This window comes from Notechis scutatus, chromosome 1 (genome assembly GCF_049901735.1).
Source record: "Notechis scutatus isolate UNSWTSFEM ecotype Mainland chromosome 1, rNotScu1.2, whole genome shotgun sequence".
Taxonomy (NCBI): Eukaryota; Metazoa; Chordata; class Lepidosauria; order Squamata; family Elapidae; genus Notechis; species Notechis scutatus.
Genome location: NC_142009.1, coordinates 100,437,805 through 100,458,035, shown reverse-complemented (window position 1 = coordinate 100,458,035; position 20,231 = coordinate 100,437,805). Strand labels below are relative to the sequence as shown.

General features: G+C 36.5%; 1 protein-coding gene across 1 annotated transcript in view; it reads right to left on the bottom strand.

The window, feature by feature from the left end:
- The window catches only part of MAN1A1 (mannosidase alpha class 1A member 1), a 73,162-nt gene that overhangs the window by 35,487 nt on the left and 17,444 nt on the right, over nucleotides 1–20,231 (bottom strand). The window contains exons 2-3 of the mRNA XM_026666051.2: nucleotides 16,755–16,851; nucleotides 2,149–2,264 (exon numbers count right to left, since the gene is read on the bottom strand). Of these exons, the coding sequence (XP_026521836.2) occupies nucleotides 2,149–2,264; nucleotides 16,755–16,851 (213 nt within the window). The remainder of the gene's footprint in view (nucleotides 1–2,148; nucleotides 2,265–16,754; nucleotides 16,852–20,231) is intronic.

Below are 20,231 nucleotides of genomic sequence, written 5' to 3'. Positions count from 1 at the left end.
AAGAACCTCTTGTCTTGGCTAGAGGGTGTGGGAGGGGTCCCTGTGGAGGATAGTTGCTTCGCTACCAGATCTACGAATATGGGGGGGAAGGGATGACCTCAGCTTCAACCACTGGTTGGGTGAAAATGGAATCTTCTGGGCCCTCTGGGATGGGGGAGGTCAGCAGGGGCCTGGGAAAGAAGGCCCGAGACATTCTTGGCCTTAAGAAGGAGGGACTTGAACATGTGTGGTTTGAAGAGCCCCCAAAGGAGGGTTGGTCAGTCGAAGTGCCCTCGCCCCTCGGACATCTCCTCCATGATGTCAGTCTCTAAGGGAGGTTCACTGTAGCGGGAGGATCCCATCTGGGAATCCTCCTCCTCGAATCCCTAAAGTCCCCTTCCTCCTCAACCTGGGCCCCAACCGGAGGAGGGCTGTCCCTCTGAGAGAGTACCTGAGCAACCGGGGGACCGGTTGTGGAAGGGATCTGATAGACAAGGAGTCATGCTCGGAGACTCGAGGAGAGAAGCCTGATCTGGACATGTGCTGTAGTTCCTCTATAACACTCTGGCGGATGGCTGATTCCATCCAAGCCCTGATGTGAGTGTGGCACCTCAGATGTAGAAGGTTCGTCCTGGCGCAGACCAGCAGCCGTGGGTGTAAAAGTGGCTTCGGTGTCAGACTCATCGTAGGGACCGGGGTCGGGAGACCCTGGGGCGAACTGCGCCTAGGTAGGGAAGAAAGGCCTGGGGGAGAGGTTGAATAGAGGTAGGGGTGGAGGAGGAGGTAGAGACGGTTCAGAGCGGGACTCCCTTGAACGCCTGTCGAACTCTTTTTCTAACGCCTTGTGGCGCCTTAAGGCGTCACGTTGAGAGGCCTTGGAAGGTTCCTTGTCCTTTCTAGAGCCCTTAGGTTCCTTGTCCTGCTTCTTGCGCAAATAGTGGGACTTTGCCTTGGCCTTCAATGAAGGACGTTTAGAGGAATTGTCGTCTGCCATATTGAACAATAGAGATTAATAAGGGCGGTTGGCTCGCCCAGATCAGGCCTGGATAAGGCCGGGTGAGGATGAGGCTGGCCCGCTCCCCTTTTGGAATTTTACTTGTACAGAGATAACAGAAATATATATATATATATATTTAGCTATGTAATCCTGTTTTGATCCTTTCTGTAGTGCTTTTTATATTCTTTATATCAGCTGAATATACAGGTACTCCGATATATCCAATATCTTAAGAGAAAAATTGCTGTACCAAAAAAATTATTTCTTTTTGTTATTATTCCTTTTGTATTTGGATCAAATATAAATTCTATTATAGTTATTTCCTTGGATGTATATCTCTCAGTGCCGAATCAGTCGAATAACGCCTGAGGCCTAGAGTTGAATAGGAGGCCTCTGGCAGCCAGCCTCCAGACAACAGAAGAAAAAACCGGAGGGGGAGGCTGCAACTTCGCCCGAAAAGGGCTGCGGGAGGCCAACAAGCACTAACCAAGACTAGCCAGGCAGTTCGATGGGCAGCTAGGCTTTAACCCTAGGCCTGGAGATTTAATTCACCGCAGCTGAATATTAAATAAAAAGAAACTTTCAGCGCCCGGCCACGAGGTGGAGCCAAAATGGCGTCCGCGAGCTGAACTGCCTGGGCGCCTTCGGGACGGAAAGAACAGGAAGGCTTGGCCGGTCAGCTCGGCGCTCCTAAAGCCCTAGGGGCGAGCCCTCCCGGTTGGCGTTTAGGGTGGGGGAATCCAGCGGAGGAGCGCGTGCCACAGGCAACGCGCAGGCAGCGACACGATCTGATAAGGGTGGGGGGCGTCGCTGAAGGCGCTGCGAGCCCGCAACCGCCTGAGGACAGGGAAAAATTTCCTTGAGTCCTGACCCTTTGCGCAGGAGGAGGAAGGAAGCAAACCTTATTAGGACGGAGGATTCAATGAAACAGCCAAGGAGCTCTTTGAAACGCAGCCTGATTCTTCGAGGCTGAGCAAAAGACTGGGGAGAGGCTGCGCGATGCCACGTGGGAGGGGCGGAGAGTTTCCTGCCTAAAGCTCAGCCTGAAAGAAGAGGACTCAGAAGCACATCCCACAGTCTGGATGCTCCGAGCGGCTCGAGGGAGAAGAACATTCTTCCAGTCACATCAGCAAACTGTGTATACAGAAGCAACATTACAGGTTAATACTCACCACATTAAAATTAAGGTTTTTTTCTACCCACTCTTTGGCTTCTTTGAATTCTTCTTTCATTTCCATGATATACAGAGTATCTAAGGCATCAACGATAGTTGCTCCTTGAATATTACCTGAAAAAGAGTCAGCAACTTTATTGATAAGTTTTTTTTATTCTTCCATATTTATGAAGAGAGAAGTTATAGCAATATTCATGTTTAAATTTCTAGACTATTAGTTAACTGTTCTAGTCCTTTGTACAATCTAGTCTATTGTACAATTGATATTTTAGCAACAATGAGAATTAACAAAAACTGAAATAGAATGAAAAAAACAGAAAGAGAAAAAAAAAGTGCAGATAAGAAAAAATATATAAGGAAAAATAAAATGAAGCTTCTGATCTTCTTCATAGTAGCAATAATTATAGTTATATTTAACTCCCTTCTTTCTATAATCTATCCTATTTGATATCAAAACCATAAATTATAGGTTCATTTTCCCCCCACAAAAAGTCCACTTTGGGTTTCCAGTTATCAATAAATGTAGCTATTATCTTTTCCTTAACCAAACATCAGTTTAAACATTCAGCAAGTTGTCTCAAAGGTGCTTTAAAAAAAAAAAAAGGAAAAAACCATTTGAAAAAGCATCATTGAGACAACTATGATCTGGATAACTGAGAATCTCCACAGACATTTTGCAAGTTCTATTATCTCCAAGTATTGCTAATTTTTCCATGCTGATGCATTCAATAATCTCATATATTAAAAGCAAAGTTCTGTGACTCTTTTCTAGTTGTTTATCCATCAGTTCCAGGAAGAAAAGTTAATTTTGATTAATAGATTCTATTACCACATTAAACTATTAAAGGCTCTCAATGGTTGATGTGGTTGATTTCATTCAGTGATTGATGAAATATATCTAAAATATCTTTCTGGCAATACAGGTACATTAAAATGCCTAGACATGATGAGTATTATTTCTCTGAAAGTATTATCCAAGTTAATTGGACTACCCCTGTCAACAATAACATTATGAAACTATCTTACACCAATAGCTCAAAAATAATACTACTATACTATTCCAGACCTGTTATGTGCATAAATACTTCAATTTCTCCATAATTCCTTAAATTTGAATCAGGGAAAAACTGAATCAGTTGTCAAGGATTCAAGTGGAAAAGGTAAAGGTTAAAGTTTCCTCTGTCCATTCATGTCCAGCTCTAGGGGGCCATTTTCATCTCCATTTTTTAGCTGGGGGAGTCAGCATTGTTCAAAGACATTTCCATGGTCATGTAGCCAGCATGACTATACGCCGAGGTGCAGGTAACCTTCCCACTGAAGTGATATTTATTTGTCTATTCACATTTGCATACTTTCAAACTGCTAGGTGGGCAGGAGCTGGGCATTAATGAGAGCTCACCCCGTTGCATAGCACTGAGGTCTCAAATCTGGATTGTCAACCGAAAACTCAGCATCTTTAACCATTAAGCCATTATGCCCTCTCTTCAACTAGAAAGTATGACTAATATTTATGAGAAAGCAGTTCTGTTGTTAGTTGAGCAATGTTATATTAATTATATTATATTATATTATAATATTATAATATTATATATATATATATATATATATATATATATATATATATATATATACATACACACACACACACACACACACACACACACATATATACACACACACACACACACACACACAAATTATGCCACCAGATAAAAACTGAATGCACCAATTATCACATTAAACAAGAAGAAAACCTTCTACGCACCAATTCTACCCGCGCTTTCTACAATTTTAAAAGACTCAAGGTCCATCCCACCCCTGAAAGGACCTAATGGTAAAGACTGCAACAACGACACTTTTAAAGCCAACCTCTTTAACACATTCTGTGGCTCAGTATTTATAAACAGCAATGGATCATGTCCAGTATTTCCTAGTCAAACCACAGACAACTACAATGATCTAATACATATCAATTTTACAGAAGACATTGTTGAAAAAGCACTGCGCAATCTAAAACCATCCCTATCTATTGGACCAGACGGTATATGTGCCTACTTCTTCAAAAAGCTACCCACTGCCATAGCTGAACCTCTAAGCATAAACTTTGAAAAACCTTTCAGGACCAGCTCCTTGCCAAAACTATGGTCACAAGCCACGGTCACCCCCATTTTCAAAAAGGGAGACCCCAGCCTAGTTGAAAATTACAGACCAATCTCCTTACGCTGCGTCACCTGTAAAGTCATGGAATCAATTATTAACTAATCCATCATCGTCCACTTAGAGACAAACAACCCACTCTCTAATAAACAATTTGGTTTAGGAAAAAAACTATCATGTAATCTGCAACTCTTACACTGCAAAAACATATGGACTACACAACTCGATCAGGGCAAAGCAATAGACGCAATCAACATAGACTTCTGTAAAGCCTTTGATTCAGTGGTACACGACAAACTACTCCTAAAACTAAAATCTTATGGTATCTCTGGACACCTGCATAACTGGATAGAAGCATTCCTGTCAAACAGACAACAAATGGTCAAAATTGGGAGCGTCCTATCAAATTCTGTACCTTGGTGTTCCCCAAGGCAGTGGTGTCCCCCAAGGCAATGTTCTAGGAGCAACTCTTTTCATATTCTATATAAATGACCTCTGTGATCATATCAAGAGCAACTGCGTTCTCTTCGTTGATGATGTAAAGCTATTCAACACCACAGACAATACTGTTACCCTTTAAAAAAATCTTGACCATGTATCAGAATGGTCAAACAAATGGAAAATTCAAATCTCAACAAATAAATGCTCTGTCCTACATACTGGCAAAAAAAATCAGAAAATAAAATACAGGCTGAATAGTCAAGACCTTGTTGATGATCCAAACTCTGTCAAAGATCTTGGAGTACTCATCTCAAATGACCTAAGTGCTAGAGCCCATTGTAATTACATAGCCAAAAAGGCATTAAGAGTTGTTAACCTAATCTTATGTAGCTTTTTCTCTAGTAATATTACACTAGAGCATAACTAGAGCATACAAAACATTTACTAGACCAATACTCGAATACAGCTCATCAGTCTGGAACTTATATTACGTATCTGATATTAACACAGTTGAAAAAGTCCAGAAATATTTCACAAGAAGAGTTCTCCACTCCACTACTAGTTGCAGAATACCTTATGCCACCAGACTCGAAATTCTAGACCTAGAAAACCTAGAACTATGTCGCCTTCAGTCCGATCTAAGTATAGTATATAATTTAAGTAAGTATATAATTTAGTATATAAAATTGCAATGTCCTACCTGTCAATGAATACTTCAGCTTCAACCATAACAACATTAGAGCAAGCAATAGATACAAATTCAAGGTTAATCGCACCAAACTTGATTGCAGGAAATACGACTTCAGCAACAGAGTGGTCAATGTCTGGAATACTCTATCTGACTGTGGTTTTTTCCCCAAACCCCAAAAACTTTAACCTTAGACTGTCTACTATTGACCTCACCCCTTTCCTAAGAGGTCTGTAGGGGGCGTGCATAAGCGCACCAATGTGCCTACCGTCCCTGTCCTATTGTTTTTTTTATATATATATATTATATTTTTTTATTATATATATAATTTTTCTTATATGTATCTATGTATTCATAACTATGTTTTTACTTATATCTATTATCTTGTAAGCAATTGACAAATAAAAATAAATAAATATTAAATGAAGCAGGAAGTAAATATTGAAATCAGCATATACTGAGCAAAAAGAATATTACTATTCATGTAAAAACAAATGTAGGCTATTCTGTATATCATGCATTTTTTATTTTTATGTTCTGTTTAAATCTTTTACATATTTACAGAGAAGTAACTCCTTCCGATTAATCCATAAGCATTTTATTGATCTAATGTTTATTCTGGGTATTAGCCCAGAGTTGCTTCACATCAAATTTGTTTTCCTATACTGTACTCAGTAAAATAGTTTATAACAATTTGTTGTGAAAACTGGGGAAAGTATCATCATGCAGTTATTTATTTTATTCACAAATATGCAATGCTTTTTAAACAAGATATGTTGGGAAGGTAGATTCTGATTACTTCTGGTCTTCAAAACATCTTACATCATAGTTCAAACAAATTTAAAAAAAACAACAAAATTTTGTAAGAAACGTATTTGCAATCTGACAAAACTCTATTTAAAATGAGCATGGCTCATATAGAATAAAATTATTTGATTTACCAATTAATCTTAGAATCTATCTAAACTGTCAGAAGGAAATGTTCCTTGATTTTAAGTAGTTTAATGGAAATAAATACAAACTCCAGCTTATGGCTCCAGTAAACAATTCAATTTACTGACCATTCCTTAATCATTTCTAAAAGCAGTGATAGTCTGCAAAAAAACTTAATGTCCTCTGACTTTAACAGTGTCATGCTGAGCAGAAATCACGTATCTTTGGGCCCTGACTTCAGCTTTTCAAACAGATGCTGTGTAAGTGACAATCTTTTATTATTCCTAATTCACAATACCTGTTGAATGCACAACTGCCTGTAACCCCCCCTCCAAAAGAACAACAACAACAACAAAACACCCCATAGTAAGTAGAAAATTTGCATGGTCCTAATGCACTGGAATCAAATTTGAAAGGATAGAGGGAAGAGACATAACGTAGAAGAAAGCACAACTGAACACAGCGAAGAAAGATTAGCAGGACAAAGCAAGTTAGTAAGCTGACATCATTTGGGAGGATACTAAACATATGGAAAGACCAGAAGTGCTTATCATGAAAGACATTTCTTACATTACACCGCCATATGTGGATAAAGAATTATAGGCTTTCTAATGGTAAAATGACAAGAGAAAACTTATGCAGAGCAATATTATGTGCAAAAGGTTCAGTAGAGTACTGTACTTTTTACACTGAATGGTTTTCAGACATTAGAAACTCATAGTCCTGAAAATAGAAATTTAATTATACTAGCTAATTGTTCATTACAATGATTGAACGTTACACAAGATAAATTGAATAACTGGAAAGGAACCAATATCAACAAAAATTTTTCCCCAGATGCCTACTGCTAGGAAGCATATATGTATGCAAACAGCTGGCATGATATATGAGCATATTAATATTTAATGTCTTAATTTTAAGTATTTCCAGTCCTTCTCCTCAGGCTGGATCCAGATCATACTTACTAGGTAATGAATTCCATTTCATTCTGTAAGACTTACTATTAAATAAACATACATAATATTTATATTATTAAGATCTAAATAATATAGGATATTACTAAAAATGTGAGGGAGGGTCATTCATGCTGTCTTGAGCTGTTGAATGCAAAGGATATTGACTTCTCAATAAATATTTACAAACATTTCAATTAAAGAAATCCTAAAAAATTGTTTGAGTAAGATATTTAAACCATATTAAGAGATCTCTCCTGAAACCCATGTGAGAGTAAGCATGCTCAGTGGGCTTAGAGTGCAGCCTTTTTAATGACACACAGAAGATAATATGGTAGTAGAAGTGACAATTTTGCAGGAAGGCACAGAAAAGGGTCAGGTATGTACTTAAATCTAGATACCTACCGTGTAGAGGAACCCAAACTAAAACTTCTCCAGCAGAAGAGGTTATTGCTTTTTTCTATGTAATAATAAAGGAAAGTGAAGCAATTCTTAAAATCACAAGGAACAGCTAACAACTCTTCTGCATTATCAACTATGGGAGACATTGATTTCAATCAAATGCAATTTAGTACAACCTATGAAGAGCAAGAGTAACTAGAATAATAGATATCTTTCATCCTTTGTTTGAGGCTCATTCAGGTTTATTGTGCAAGTACAACTTTAGAATACCACCAAAATGTATTATGGAATCTGGGAGAAGCATCTAGTGATAAATGTTGAACTGATATTCCATGGTTTAGCAGGAGGCATTATGGTCGAAGGCGGCTAGATACTGGATCCATACTGCCAAACATTCTCTGCGGATCAAGGAGAGATCTTGAGAACACAAATGTATTTCAGACAGTCATGTCATGTGACTCCTTTGCTCAATTATCACAATCCTTGCACTCCCAGTTGCAAGTTAAGTTTAAGGTTGTCTAAGGTTGTTAAGAGAATAGAGCAAAAGGACTGCCTACCAAAGGATTTCAGCTCTTTGTAGAGCTGAATCTCTCTGGCAGGCAGTCCTTTCTTTCACTCAGCCAGCCAATGTTTGATTTCCAAGGAAGTCAACAGAGAAAATTACAAGCAGTGATCATGATTGTGGAGCACTTGGTATATATGTGCAAACAAATTGCCAAGCACTCAGATTCTGATCACATGACCAAATAGTTGTAAATCAAGGATTACTTGTATGAGAAAGCATAAGTTAGAAATTTCTTTTTGAACTTTAAAGATTGCTGGGAATAAGGGGAAAAAAAGGAAAATTGATTTATTTTATCATGGTTAAAATAATGGTTTGCTGTTTTTGATGAGGTTCAATTTTTTTTGATTGGGATTGTTAGAAGAGAAAGAGAGGATTTGTTTAAATAGAAATGGACATAAATATAAAAGGAATGATTCAAATTGAATGTTAAAGGATTTAATATGTAAAACTATCTTTTTAGTTTTTGTATACAAATAATAGGTTGCTATTTCTGATGATGTTTATTAGTTTCTTTGATTGGGCCTGAATGATGATGGTTATTTTTTTGTAATCTTACTTTTTTTCTTTTTTTTACTGGGATTAGACTGAAGAGACGAAAGGGGGGATTTATTTCAATGGAAATCGAGATATAATGGGAGGATTCAATATATAAATGAGAGGATTCAAATTGGGTGTAATAAATATAGTTTGTAATACTTATGTTCTTACTTTCACTGGATTTTGACTAATATGGAGAGATGAAGACCTAGAGATGGACTTATAGAGAATGAATGTGTGGTTGTATTTTAACAGTGATACATTGTTAATGTTGTTGCTGCTTGCTAAAGCTGAAGATAGAAGTAATTTTTTATCTGCGCTTTTTCAAATGTTTAATTCTTTAAATGTATTTCTGTGGTATGCAGTTGTGTTAGTTTTATTTGTTGAATGCACTCTTCATTTAAAATTATTTAAAAAAACCAAATGTATTGTGGAATCAGACAATACAATGATTTCATGTTATTTTATTACATTTAGTAGCTGCATAGCATATACTGGTTGCATATGCCAGTATTTAGCAAAAGAAAAAAACCAGGAGCTCGGCAGTTTCATGGATAAAATGATTACATTTGGGAGCAATTATTTTGAAGAGCTAAAGCCAAATAAAGTAGGCTGAGCTGCAACTTGGAATACTAGTATAAGGCGGGTTCCTCTATTTCTAGGAATTAAGAAGAAAGCAAGAACACTATTTTCCACTGTATTTTTCTATAATGTTATACTCTGTGTCCACTTTCATCCTTCTCTTAAACTCAACATACTTATCTCAAAGTATGGGTAGTGGGACTCTGAAAATGAGCACTTCACACTAAGATTTTCTCCCAATTCTAAATTCTAAGTTAACCACACACCAATAAAAGAATAGTGATTTTTTTTTCATTAGAGCACAGCTGGGGAGAGCAATGACATAAATGTTCTATGGTTTCCTCTCCTTCCACTCCCCTGTATTCTTTCTTAATTTGGTTCAGAGTGTCCTGTTCTCCCTAGAAAACATGTAAGCAGATATATCTAGAGGCAACTATATTTCAAAGCGTTATCTGGAGGAGGCCCTTTCAGCTCCTCCCCAAGCAATCCCAGTGTCTTCTCTCTATATTATTACGTAAGATTTGTTGCTGCTAGACTTCATGACTAAGTTAGCTGGCTGTGTTTTCACATCGCTCTTATCCACAATGTCCTGCAGGAGAGTGCCTGCCTTCCATGAGAAACCAAGTATTGAAAAGCTAGTGCTTTGAAAAAAAATGGCTGAGGAGTTGCCTTTTTAGTACACTGTACTGACACTTGTTCAATTACAATTATTTCTATTGCATTTAATTATTAGTCATCTTGAAAGGTGGGATGTCCTAATGGTAAATAGATAACATACAAAGCATTTTCGGTCCAGCATTGTGTAAACTTTAGGTTTTCATTTCCTTTACTAACTCAGTTATCTTTTTAATTTTTTACACACACAAAGAACTAAGAATAGGTAACTAACTTCAGTCTGATTATCTGCTTATTAAGTATTGCAGCAATGTTTACTGCCCAGTTTATATTTTGGCAGGGTTTGTTGGATAAAGAAGAAAGAATTAGCTACATCAATCAATTCAGGTCAGTTAACTCAATCAACCGGTGAGTAATACTATTAGGAAATGTTATGTAACATACAACTGGAATCTACCCGCTTGTTAACTTGAGATCATCGTTCTGTGTCCCACAAATAGGGGTGATAGAGAAGTTACTTAACAGTAAGAGTGGATAGTTGTTTGAAAGTGATCTCCCTGCCGCTGGATGTGTTCCAGCAAAGGCTGGAGAGACATCTGTCAGAGATGTCTTAATCTGGATTTCTGAACTGAGCTTGGTCTCAATACTTAAAAGGCTCTTTCCAATGCTATGATTCTGTGATTAATGTTGGCACTTCTCCAATGGGGCTGTGGTAATTTTGCTCCAAAAATGTTTCTTTATAAAATTAAAAACTGGCAAATTTGGAAACACTTATTTTGCTAACATTTGTTCCTAACATAAAGCCAGAAAGTGACAGAGATATTGAAATTAATAGTAAATAATAGAAAATAATCTAACATTTACTACTAGGTACAATAAGTGATCTGGTACTATTTCACATGGCACGCTCAGGCAAATATATTCCTCCAATTACACAAGGATAAGCTTTGAGTTAGCTAGAATATGGTACAGCATCTGATTTTCTGTGGTATTGAAACTTATTTGTTTTGTTTGCTCATTGGGTTGCTAAAAATGAAGAACATGTACAAAGGTCATTTTATGGAAGGCCTGACAGAAAAGAGTCTGACATTTAATTTTCAACCTTGACATTTCAGACTGTAGTTCTAAAGTAAGAGGAAAAGTAGCAATTCTGAATTGCTAATCAAAACAGTCATCCACTAAAATTAATTTACAGTAATGATCATATTTAATAATTCCAGCAAGGGCAAGGGTTAATGGCAATTGGGCTGGTAATAGGAGAACTCTAGACAATACATATTTCAAACACTAAGCTTGCAAAGGTTCAGATTCCCATCTTTTGTCATATAGTATGACAGTACACAGTTGTATAAGAAATGCTTTAAATTCAGGGGCTATTGTTAAAAGATAAAACAAATAAAAACTGAAACATATGACTCTCACTCACTGATATTCTTTCCCCTTAATAATATTTTATCATTGGTCTAGTTGTTGAGGCACCAGGCAAGAGACCAAGAGACTGCGAGGCATGAAAACTTTATGCATGAAAACTGGCTGGGTGATTGATCACTATCTCAGCCCAACAGGGTTGTTGTTGTAGGGAAAATAGGAGGAAGGAGTATTAGCTATGTTTGCTGGGTTGAGTTATTTATTTAAAAAAGTGAGATAAAAAAATCTAAATTATTTGTTATATAACTGAATTATATTTTTAACTTGTGATTTATCATTTCAAACTTTAAAACAATTTGGTTTCAACTAACTATAGATAAAACAATCAGCTTCAGTGCTAGTTTGTGATGTGACTGAAAGGCAACATAGACAATATTAGACAGGAAAAAGGTCTGACAGATTGAAGACCCAAACAATTAAAAATGATCCTAGAAAATTATGGAAGTGAAATGAAATCTGGAATTAGTTGGCTGAAATACAGGCTTCTGCTAAAAAGAGCAGGTAGGCAAAGGTATACTTTAGAAGATAATACAATTACCTCAGTTTCCTCCAGTTTCTTTTTACACTCAAAACTAATGAAGTGAGATAAAAGTGGGGAAATTTACAGTATGGCAAACACAGCATCAATACCATATTAGAAAACCAGAGCTCCTAATTTTGACAGCAGACAATTCAGATTTATCATTGTTATTACTATTTTATTATTATACTTTTCCTAACCTGTGAGTCAAGTTTAAATGTTTTCTTGATATTTATGTTCTTCACAAATTTCCTGCAATATGTTAGATTGAAAAAGCAAACTTTAATTTCCCCTTGAAGAAAAGTAGCTATTTCCAAAAACGGACAACACACGTTCCTTTAAAAAAAAAAAAACTGGATGAAGAAACAAATAAAGTGACATGAAAGTTAGGATGCCATTAAGAAATAAAGATAAATGACCATATTTTTTAAAATATACAATATAAGCATCCTATTATATTGCTGTCCATAATATTCTTTTATTTTAAAATTTTACCTCAAATTAAAAAGTATTGCTACCTGAAGCCATCATTCACTAGGAAAGTATAAAGCATATATTTATGAATTCTAATTTTAGATGTATTATATATATTAGAAATAGTATATAAAAATATTATAAATTAATATAAAGTATGAAGATATTTGTAATCAGATAATAAGAATTAAACAGCCTGATTCTCATATAATACTGACTCATAATGTCATCTATGGGACACAATAATTATATGCATTAGGAATGAACTATACCACGATAAAAAACCTTTTGTTGATGGTCTTTGTACATGAGCCAATGAAATCAATTGTTAGAATTATATCGCACACATAAATATTTTCAGATGTGCAATAATCATCACAGACTAAATGCACAAGAAATACATAAAATCTATACCAAAATACTGTTTAAGAGGGATAGGGGACATAGCATGGTGAAGAGAAATATTCCCAATTCCAGAATTAAAATATAGGTAGTCCTTGACTTACAACCATTAATTCAATTACCATTTGAAGTTACTACAGTACTGAAAGAAAAAAAAAGACTTATGACTCATCTTGAAAGTTACAGTTGCTGCAGTGCCCCTGTGGTCACAATTTGGGTTTTTGGCAACCCACCTGCACTTACAACTGCAGGGACATATCAACTTCCCCCACTCACCTATCTCTCCCACATCTATGCCCTTTTGGCCCTCTACTGTCCCAGTTCACCACTGCCATCTTCTTGCTCCTGCTGCTAACAAGGTGTGCCAAGGTGGGCTGCCAAATACCTAAAATTTGATCATGTGACATGGGGGCACTGCAGAGAACTCTGCAGTTCTGCTCTCTCCGCTCCTATTCAACATCTACATGAGCCTGCTGGGTGAACTCATGTAGGGGTGAGGTTTGGGGACTTTCCAGTTAGGCTTATATCATCTTTGGTTCTGGGTGGGGTTGCACTGTCCCAGACAGACCCAGTAAGCAATCTGGAAGTCCTTCTAGACTCATGATTCCTGCTTAAAAAGCAGATGTGCCTCAGAAGGCCTTTGCATGGCTCCATGTTGTGTGCCACTTGCAAACTGGGGGGCTCACTTGGTGAGTCCCAGGAAGTGGGCCTTTTCTGTTGTGGTGCTTGCCTTATGGAACATCTTCTATCTTACTGGGCTGGAAGGAGAAAATATTAATAAGATTATTACAACAACCACTCTTATAGGAAAGGAAAAGCTGAAGACACTGCTTATGGCTCTTCAAGTGAGTCAGGTTGCAGGTTCCCCACTTTCCAAACTCATAGACAAGGAAAAGGAAGGACATCTCTAAATATAGCAACAGGCAACAAACTCTGGAACAAGTCTTTGACTTATCCTTTCAGGCTCAAAAGCCCTCAGGATCACATTACTCCTATAGAGATCCTGGGCTTTGAAGACATATTGTCCTAAACATAGCACAAGGATGTGTGCAGGTGAAAGTAATAGCATCTCACCTTCTTTTATCTCTTTTTGTCTCTGAACCATTTGCTGATTGCACCATAGGAGGAAAAACTATCCCTTGCCTTCCAGATACTCCTGCTCTGTATTCTGCTTTCAAGATATCAGAATTCCCAATATTTCTCTGTAGCAAATGGCCTCAGAGCTAGGTCTGGCTATGCAAATTAACAGCCATTACATATTGTGTACCAAATGGGATTTATTTAGATATACTTTCACAGGATAAAGAAGCAACAATGGTCCTATTTGCAATGCCTCTTTGGGAAGTAAGCCAGTCTTATGTTTTAGAGGACTACAAGTTGAAGCAAGTTGCTATATTTTGTGGACAAAACATTCTAATAATGAAATGGGATGCATACTTTCAGTTCTGTCTGTTAAAATTTCAATTTCAATTGACAAAAAAATACCCATTAACAAGGAAAATGCAATATCCCCTAAACCTAGAAGGTAAGGAAGGAATTAAACCAGTAACTGAAGTACTATAGAAGCAGGGTATAATTGTAACCACTAGAAGCAGCACTTCAATCTTCCTCATTTAAAAATGGTGGTAGAATAATAAATGACACTTTGTGTAGCATCTAAGAATGACAAATAGACTTATGATCATCACCTTTCCTCTTCTGGTCAGCATTTTTCTATATGCTCCTAACTTTTCAGTCAGCTCCTTAGAGAAATTTTCTGACCGTTAGAACAATTAATCAGTGGAACAACTTTCCTCCAGAGGTTGTGAATGGTCCAACACTGGAAGTTTTTAAGAAGAGATTGGATAACCATTTGTTTGAAGTGGTGTAGGGTTTCCTGCCTAAGCAGGGGGTTGGACTAGAAGACTTCCAAGGTTCCTTCCAACCCTGTTATTCTATTTCTATTTTCATGAAATAGTCTTTGTAAACTTTTCTTTTTTGTTTCTATTCATCCTAATAAACAGCTTTGTTTTGTATGTAGAGTACCTGTATAATCAGTTAGATCTTGTTCTGCATCTTCTGCTCTAATTCAGTATGTTGATGATTTCCTTGTGGCTTTCTTCTGGAAACTTGCCAGACCGATACAGTCCGTTACAGCCGAGAAAGGACACAAGGTCTCTAACACCAAGCTGCAGCTCTGAAAAACCTCTGTGCCTTATCTAGGTCATGGTATTTCCCAAGGTAGGCTCTCTTTCTCACCTTGATTCCATGTTAATTTCTCTTGAAAACTTCTGTGGCAGAGGTGTACACTTTTGAGAGAATGGGCTAATGCTGCCAGTGGATTTTGAACTTTGCAGAGTTAACTAACTCCTCTGAAAACTTCTGCTACTCCCTTTTATTGCCCTAAATCCCCCAAATCCTCTTTTCTGGCTTTAACATTTGTGTTTGTTTCTATTTTTGCTGTAGAAATTCCTGACTGCTCTAACCGCCTTTCGCATTCTTTGCACTCTATATCTTTGCTCCATCTATCAACACCAAAACACAGGGAACAAAACAGACCACTGGCCTGCTACAGCAAAATGTGTTAGGTCTAATTGCTCTTGCTTTTCTTCCATGATTGGGCACAATAGCTGCTGCTCTTTAGTCTGTGGATCTTTGCCTTGGGCCATCAGCATTTTGTTATCACATGTTATTTCTCCTCTCTTGCTTAAATGCCAGACTCAAGTAGCTAGATGTGCTAACATGTGCCTTTAAATTAGCCAAAGGGAAATCTGCTAATATTTATGTAGTCTTTGCAGTTATGCATAATTTGAGCTTTATGGAAACTGAGATCTAACTAATTCAGATTCGCCTATTAAGCACGTCTCCTTGGTAAAAAAATCTCCTAGAGGCCTTGCTCTTCTCCTCTGCACTCTCTGTCTCATCAGAGTATTTCTGATGCTATTAGAAATGCATTGGCAGATGTTTTTGCCAAACATGCGTTCCCTCACAAACTTATTTAAATCCTTTCCAGACTCGGCAAAGGGTGGTCCAGATGTCTCTGTAGAACTCCAAATCAAAAATGCATGTTTGGAGCTCTCATAAGATTCTTATTAATACTCTTAGTCAATGGGCTTCCTCTGATGGATACTCAGTGGCCCCCAAGGCACTGCTTCCATATTTTGTTCATTTAGCCCATGAAATTGAGCATATAAGCAGAGGGAAAATGAAATCTTTGATGAAAAATTGTGGTTTACACCAGGATTTATGATTGCAAAGAAGCAATTACTGTAGAAGCTTCTCAGTTTACCTACTGCAGGCTATAATCCAGGATAGCCAATAGAAACTAGGAAAGCCCCTCCTTCACCACCATTTGACCTTTTGTGTACTTCTACATAGATTTTGTTTAAGTGAATAGTACTTGGTAACATTTTCTGGCAAATGGTCTTTTAATATATGCTTGATTTGAACATATAATTTCTTCTACCACTGAAGTGATTAAGTCTCTCAGATGGAGCTCAGCTAAGACTGATATTTAGCTGATCTCAAACATGCATTGCAAAATATATATATTCCTTTTTACACTCAAGACTTTTGTTAAGTGCCTATATCTTAACAGATAGCATGCGGTTAAGAGTTCAGGATCTCACAGTTTCTATCAATTCCTTTGTTTGCATTATCTTACTGATTTATGCATAGGGAATATATAAAAACTTGTACCAAAATATATAAGGGGAAAGCTGTAGCAAGTTAGTTTCTTCTGCCATCTTTGGAATATGAAGTAACATTGCCTCTCACTCTGGCTGCAAGAGCTGCTAATTTTCTTAACAGTAGACATGATACAACCAGAGAGTTAAAACTTTGATAAAAACACTGCTTCTAATGTAGTCTTTAACTTCAGACTAGTAAATCAGCTGACATCATTAAATAGAAAGTACATACTACTTACCAAATAAATTGCTTGAGTGTCCTTGTTTTGATATGGGTTTCAATTCATTTAATCCCCAGGCATAATGTTTGTAATTATTCCAGGCATGGCTCATCATCTGGTGGGAAATGTAAACAGGATTATAATTTGGATTTGGCAAGAAAACTAGCAGGAAATATACTGTAACCAAAGATCAATGCACCTCATTCAATGGTAAATTAAATGTCTATTATATTATAGATATATTTTAATGTTAAACATTATTAGCAGCAACATCATATTGATGTTTGCTGTTTTAGTTACTCAGTTACACAGGGAACCTACTTTAATTCTATTCTAATCCCAATTCTTACTTAGAAATATATAATAGAGACTCATATATTCCCAGTTCAGTGAACAGACTAAGAATTCCTGTTCAGAATTTCTGTTTTAAGTCTGTTGGCTAAAATTAATAAACAACAATCACAACAATAATAATATTCTGATATTTTATTCACCTACAGCATATAATGACATAAAGCAAATCCAAACTCTAGTCATTGCAGAATTTACTGAAATAATTTAGCAAGGTAAAAGAAAAACTAATGGACATTCTCAGCAAATGCAAAGCTGTTTAATTCAAACACAGGATGGCATCCTTTTTGTAAGCAGAAATACTTATTTTACATCTCAATCTATTATATAAATTTCATAAACTTTTGAATACTATTATGCAAATTAGGAATCAGCAAAATGGCATCTGTTGGCACAAAGATGTATACCTTCAGCAGACTGATACTAAATGAACATATTTTTAAAAGAAATAATAATTTAAATATCTACAATCTACTGAGATGCTTAAATCCTAAGATTTTGGAAAGAATGCTTAATAAATTTTACAATCTTCTATCTGTACTACCCTAGCATGCTGCTAATTTTTTTCTGGATGATAGGACAGGAAAAGTATCTTCCTTACTATTCCAAAGTGTTTCCTGGCATTAAAAACAAAATATAATCTGTTCATATTGACTTTAGTATAACTCTGAGATTATTCTTTTTAAAAAATGATGCAATCAAATTAATGCCTGTTCTACAGCAAACAGTACTTCCTTCATAAGACAGATGTGATTTCCAATGCACAGGCCAGATGCAAACACCAGAATGCTTGCAAATTCCCATCAACCCTCCTATTGCATCCCCTAAATGTTTATTTTTGATATATAGGCTAGAATTCATACTTGGAAGGTGCTGAATAACAGATATGAATGTGCACATTTAAATATAGTCACAACTCTCCTCTCACAAACAAGAGAGTAGAAGTACATGTTTCCTCTGTGCAAAAGAGCATTCCTTTCCATAAAGAAATATATTTCAGAGTCTCATCATGATCCACCACAGTTTGGTATAAATGTATCACTTGCCCTTTGAAAGATCTCTCTTCTTGAAGAGAGCTCTCTGCTATCAGTTCCCATTCTCCCATGATTAATTTTGTTTTTTACCCTATGTGCTTGTTCAAGTATTATATATCAATTGGGCCTAAGGCCCTAAGCTATATCATTTGGGCTAAGCTGTCCCAAATGATATATAAAGCTAAAGCTAAAACAGCTCAGTAGTACAGAGATTGTCTCACTCAAATTAATTTTTAAATAACCAAGGCCAACTTTCTCATTCTGGTGCCCTCTTATTATTCTGGGAATTCTGTAATCCAAAGTTATATGCTAAAGTGCAACAAGCCAATGAAGACTGAATTAAGAAAATAATCTGGGAAGTGAATCAGCTAAGTGATCAGATACTATTTTCCAAAACACATCGGCATTCTAATCTAAGCTTATTAAATTGATTTCCAAGTTAGCAGAAAGCAACTTTAATGGAGTACTAAAATAGGTTTGTTTTTTTTAAAAAAAGGCTTTATCAAAAAGATGCCAGATAAGTCAAATCTAATCTTCCATGTTTATATATTCTTTAAACTGTGTTAACATTCTGTAATATTCAACTCATATACATCATGTTCTGCTTCTACTTGAGTTTGGATGGAAAATGGTATTCATATTATATTTAAAACTGGCAATGCATGCACTCCATTAAGTCATTCTGCAGTAAAAGTTTGGATTCAGATAAAATATTCCAGTATGAAATCTGCTAGACAGAAATATTGTACTGTGGCTAGATTTCAAGAATACTCAGAATGGTCTCATTTAAGAAATGTATTTGAATGAAACATCTAAGTGAAATGTTTGACTGAAGAACTAATTATCTAGAGTGACAGAATCAGAAATATTCAACTAGATTATTAAACTCAACTGTCCTGCTGAGTACAGAAATTCAAATTAAACAAATCCAAACATCTGATTCTCTGGATCAGATGTCTGCCTAGCTTCTATATGAATATACTCATGTACTAATGAAAGGCAGACAATCATCTCGGTGTACACTGGATCCTCCTGTCAAATGGCTCCTACAATTAGGTGGTTTTTAAAAAAATGTTCTGGTAGAAATTGCAATCATGTAACGAGGATCCATTTTTTCTGTCTTGTATTCTGAGATGATACAGAACAGTATGTCTATTTACATATGTATTTGACTCGTTGTCAACATATGGCCTTTCAGTTTTCTTTTTTCCCCAATGGTAGATAGACCCAATTTCTTTCAACCTGGGTTTAAGTTTCGCTGAACCCTTAAAGTGCAGAGCCTAAAACTAGACATCATAACCGAGGTCAGGTCTGAGAAGTGCAGAATATATTGGAACTCTTACAACCTGTGGTTTGGGAACTATGCTTCTGTTCATGCAACTTAGAATTGAGTGTCTTTTTAACCGTTACTTTGTACATATTCAGTTTGGAAACAACTGTAATTCCAGGATCTTTTTTTACATCATACTAGCTATTGTTTATCTGATGCTTGTATATTTACGTTTCTTGAGTGAAGAACTATATCTGCCCCTAATACATCTCACTGTGTTACTGTCAGTCCTTCAAAGTAGCAGGTCAGGCAAACTTTACAAGGACTACTGGAACTAGTGTTGCAGGCTCTTGTTTTCATTTTCCCTTTATGGTGAAGCACAGAACTTTGATCAGATCTCCTTAATCAAAGCTCAGATGTTTCTATGTTGAAAACTCCATCCTAAGCATATGCTAATTGAATATGGCTGCCAATTTTTACAGATTATTCTTTCCAATCTTTTTAACCTTCACATATCATTTCTATCTATTTCCATCTCACCTTCAAGTCAGTCTTGGCCACTACCTGGGTAAGTCTACACCGTTCTCTTGGCAACAATAAACAAATAAACATTTCAGAAGTGGTTTGCCATCATCTTCTTCCTAAGGTTGAGAGAGTGGACTGGCCCAAAGTCATCTATTTGACTTTTTGCCTAAAGTAGCACTAGAAACCACTGTATTCCATTTTTTAGTCTGGTATTTTTAACTATTAAATTAGCTCTCTCTCTCACTTGTCTTTTATTATTACACATCTAGTTCATCTATGTAGAACTTCTTAAACTTTGCATGCCACACTATATAT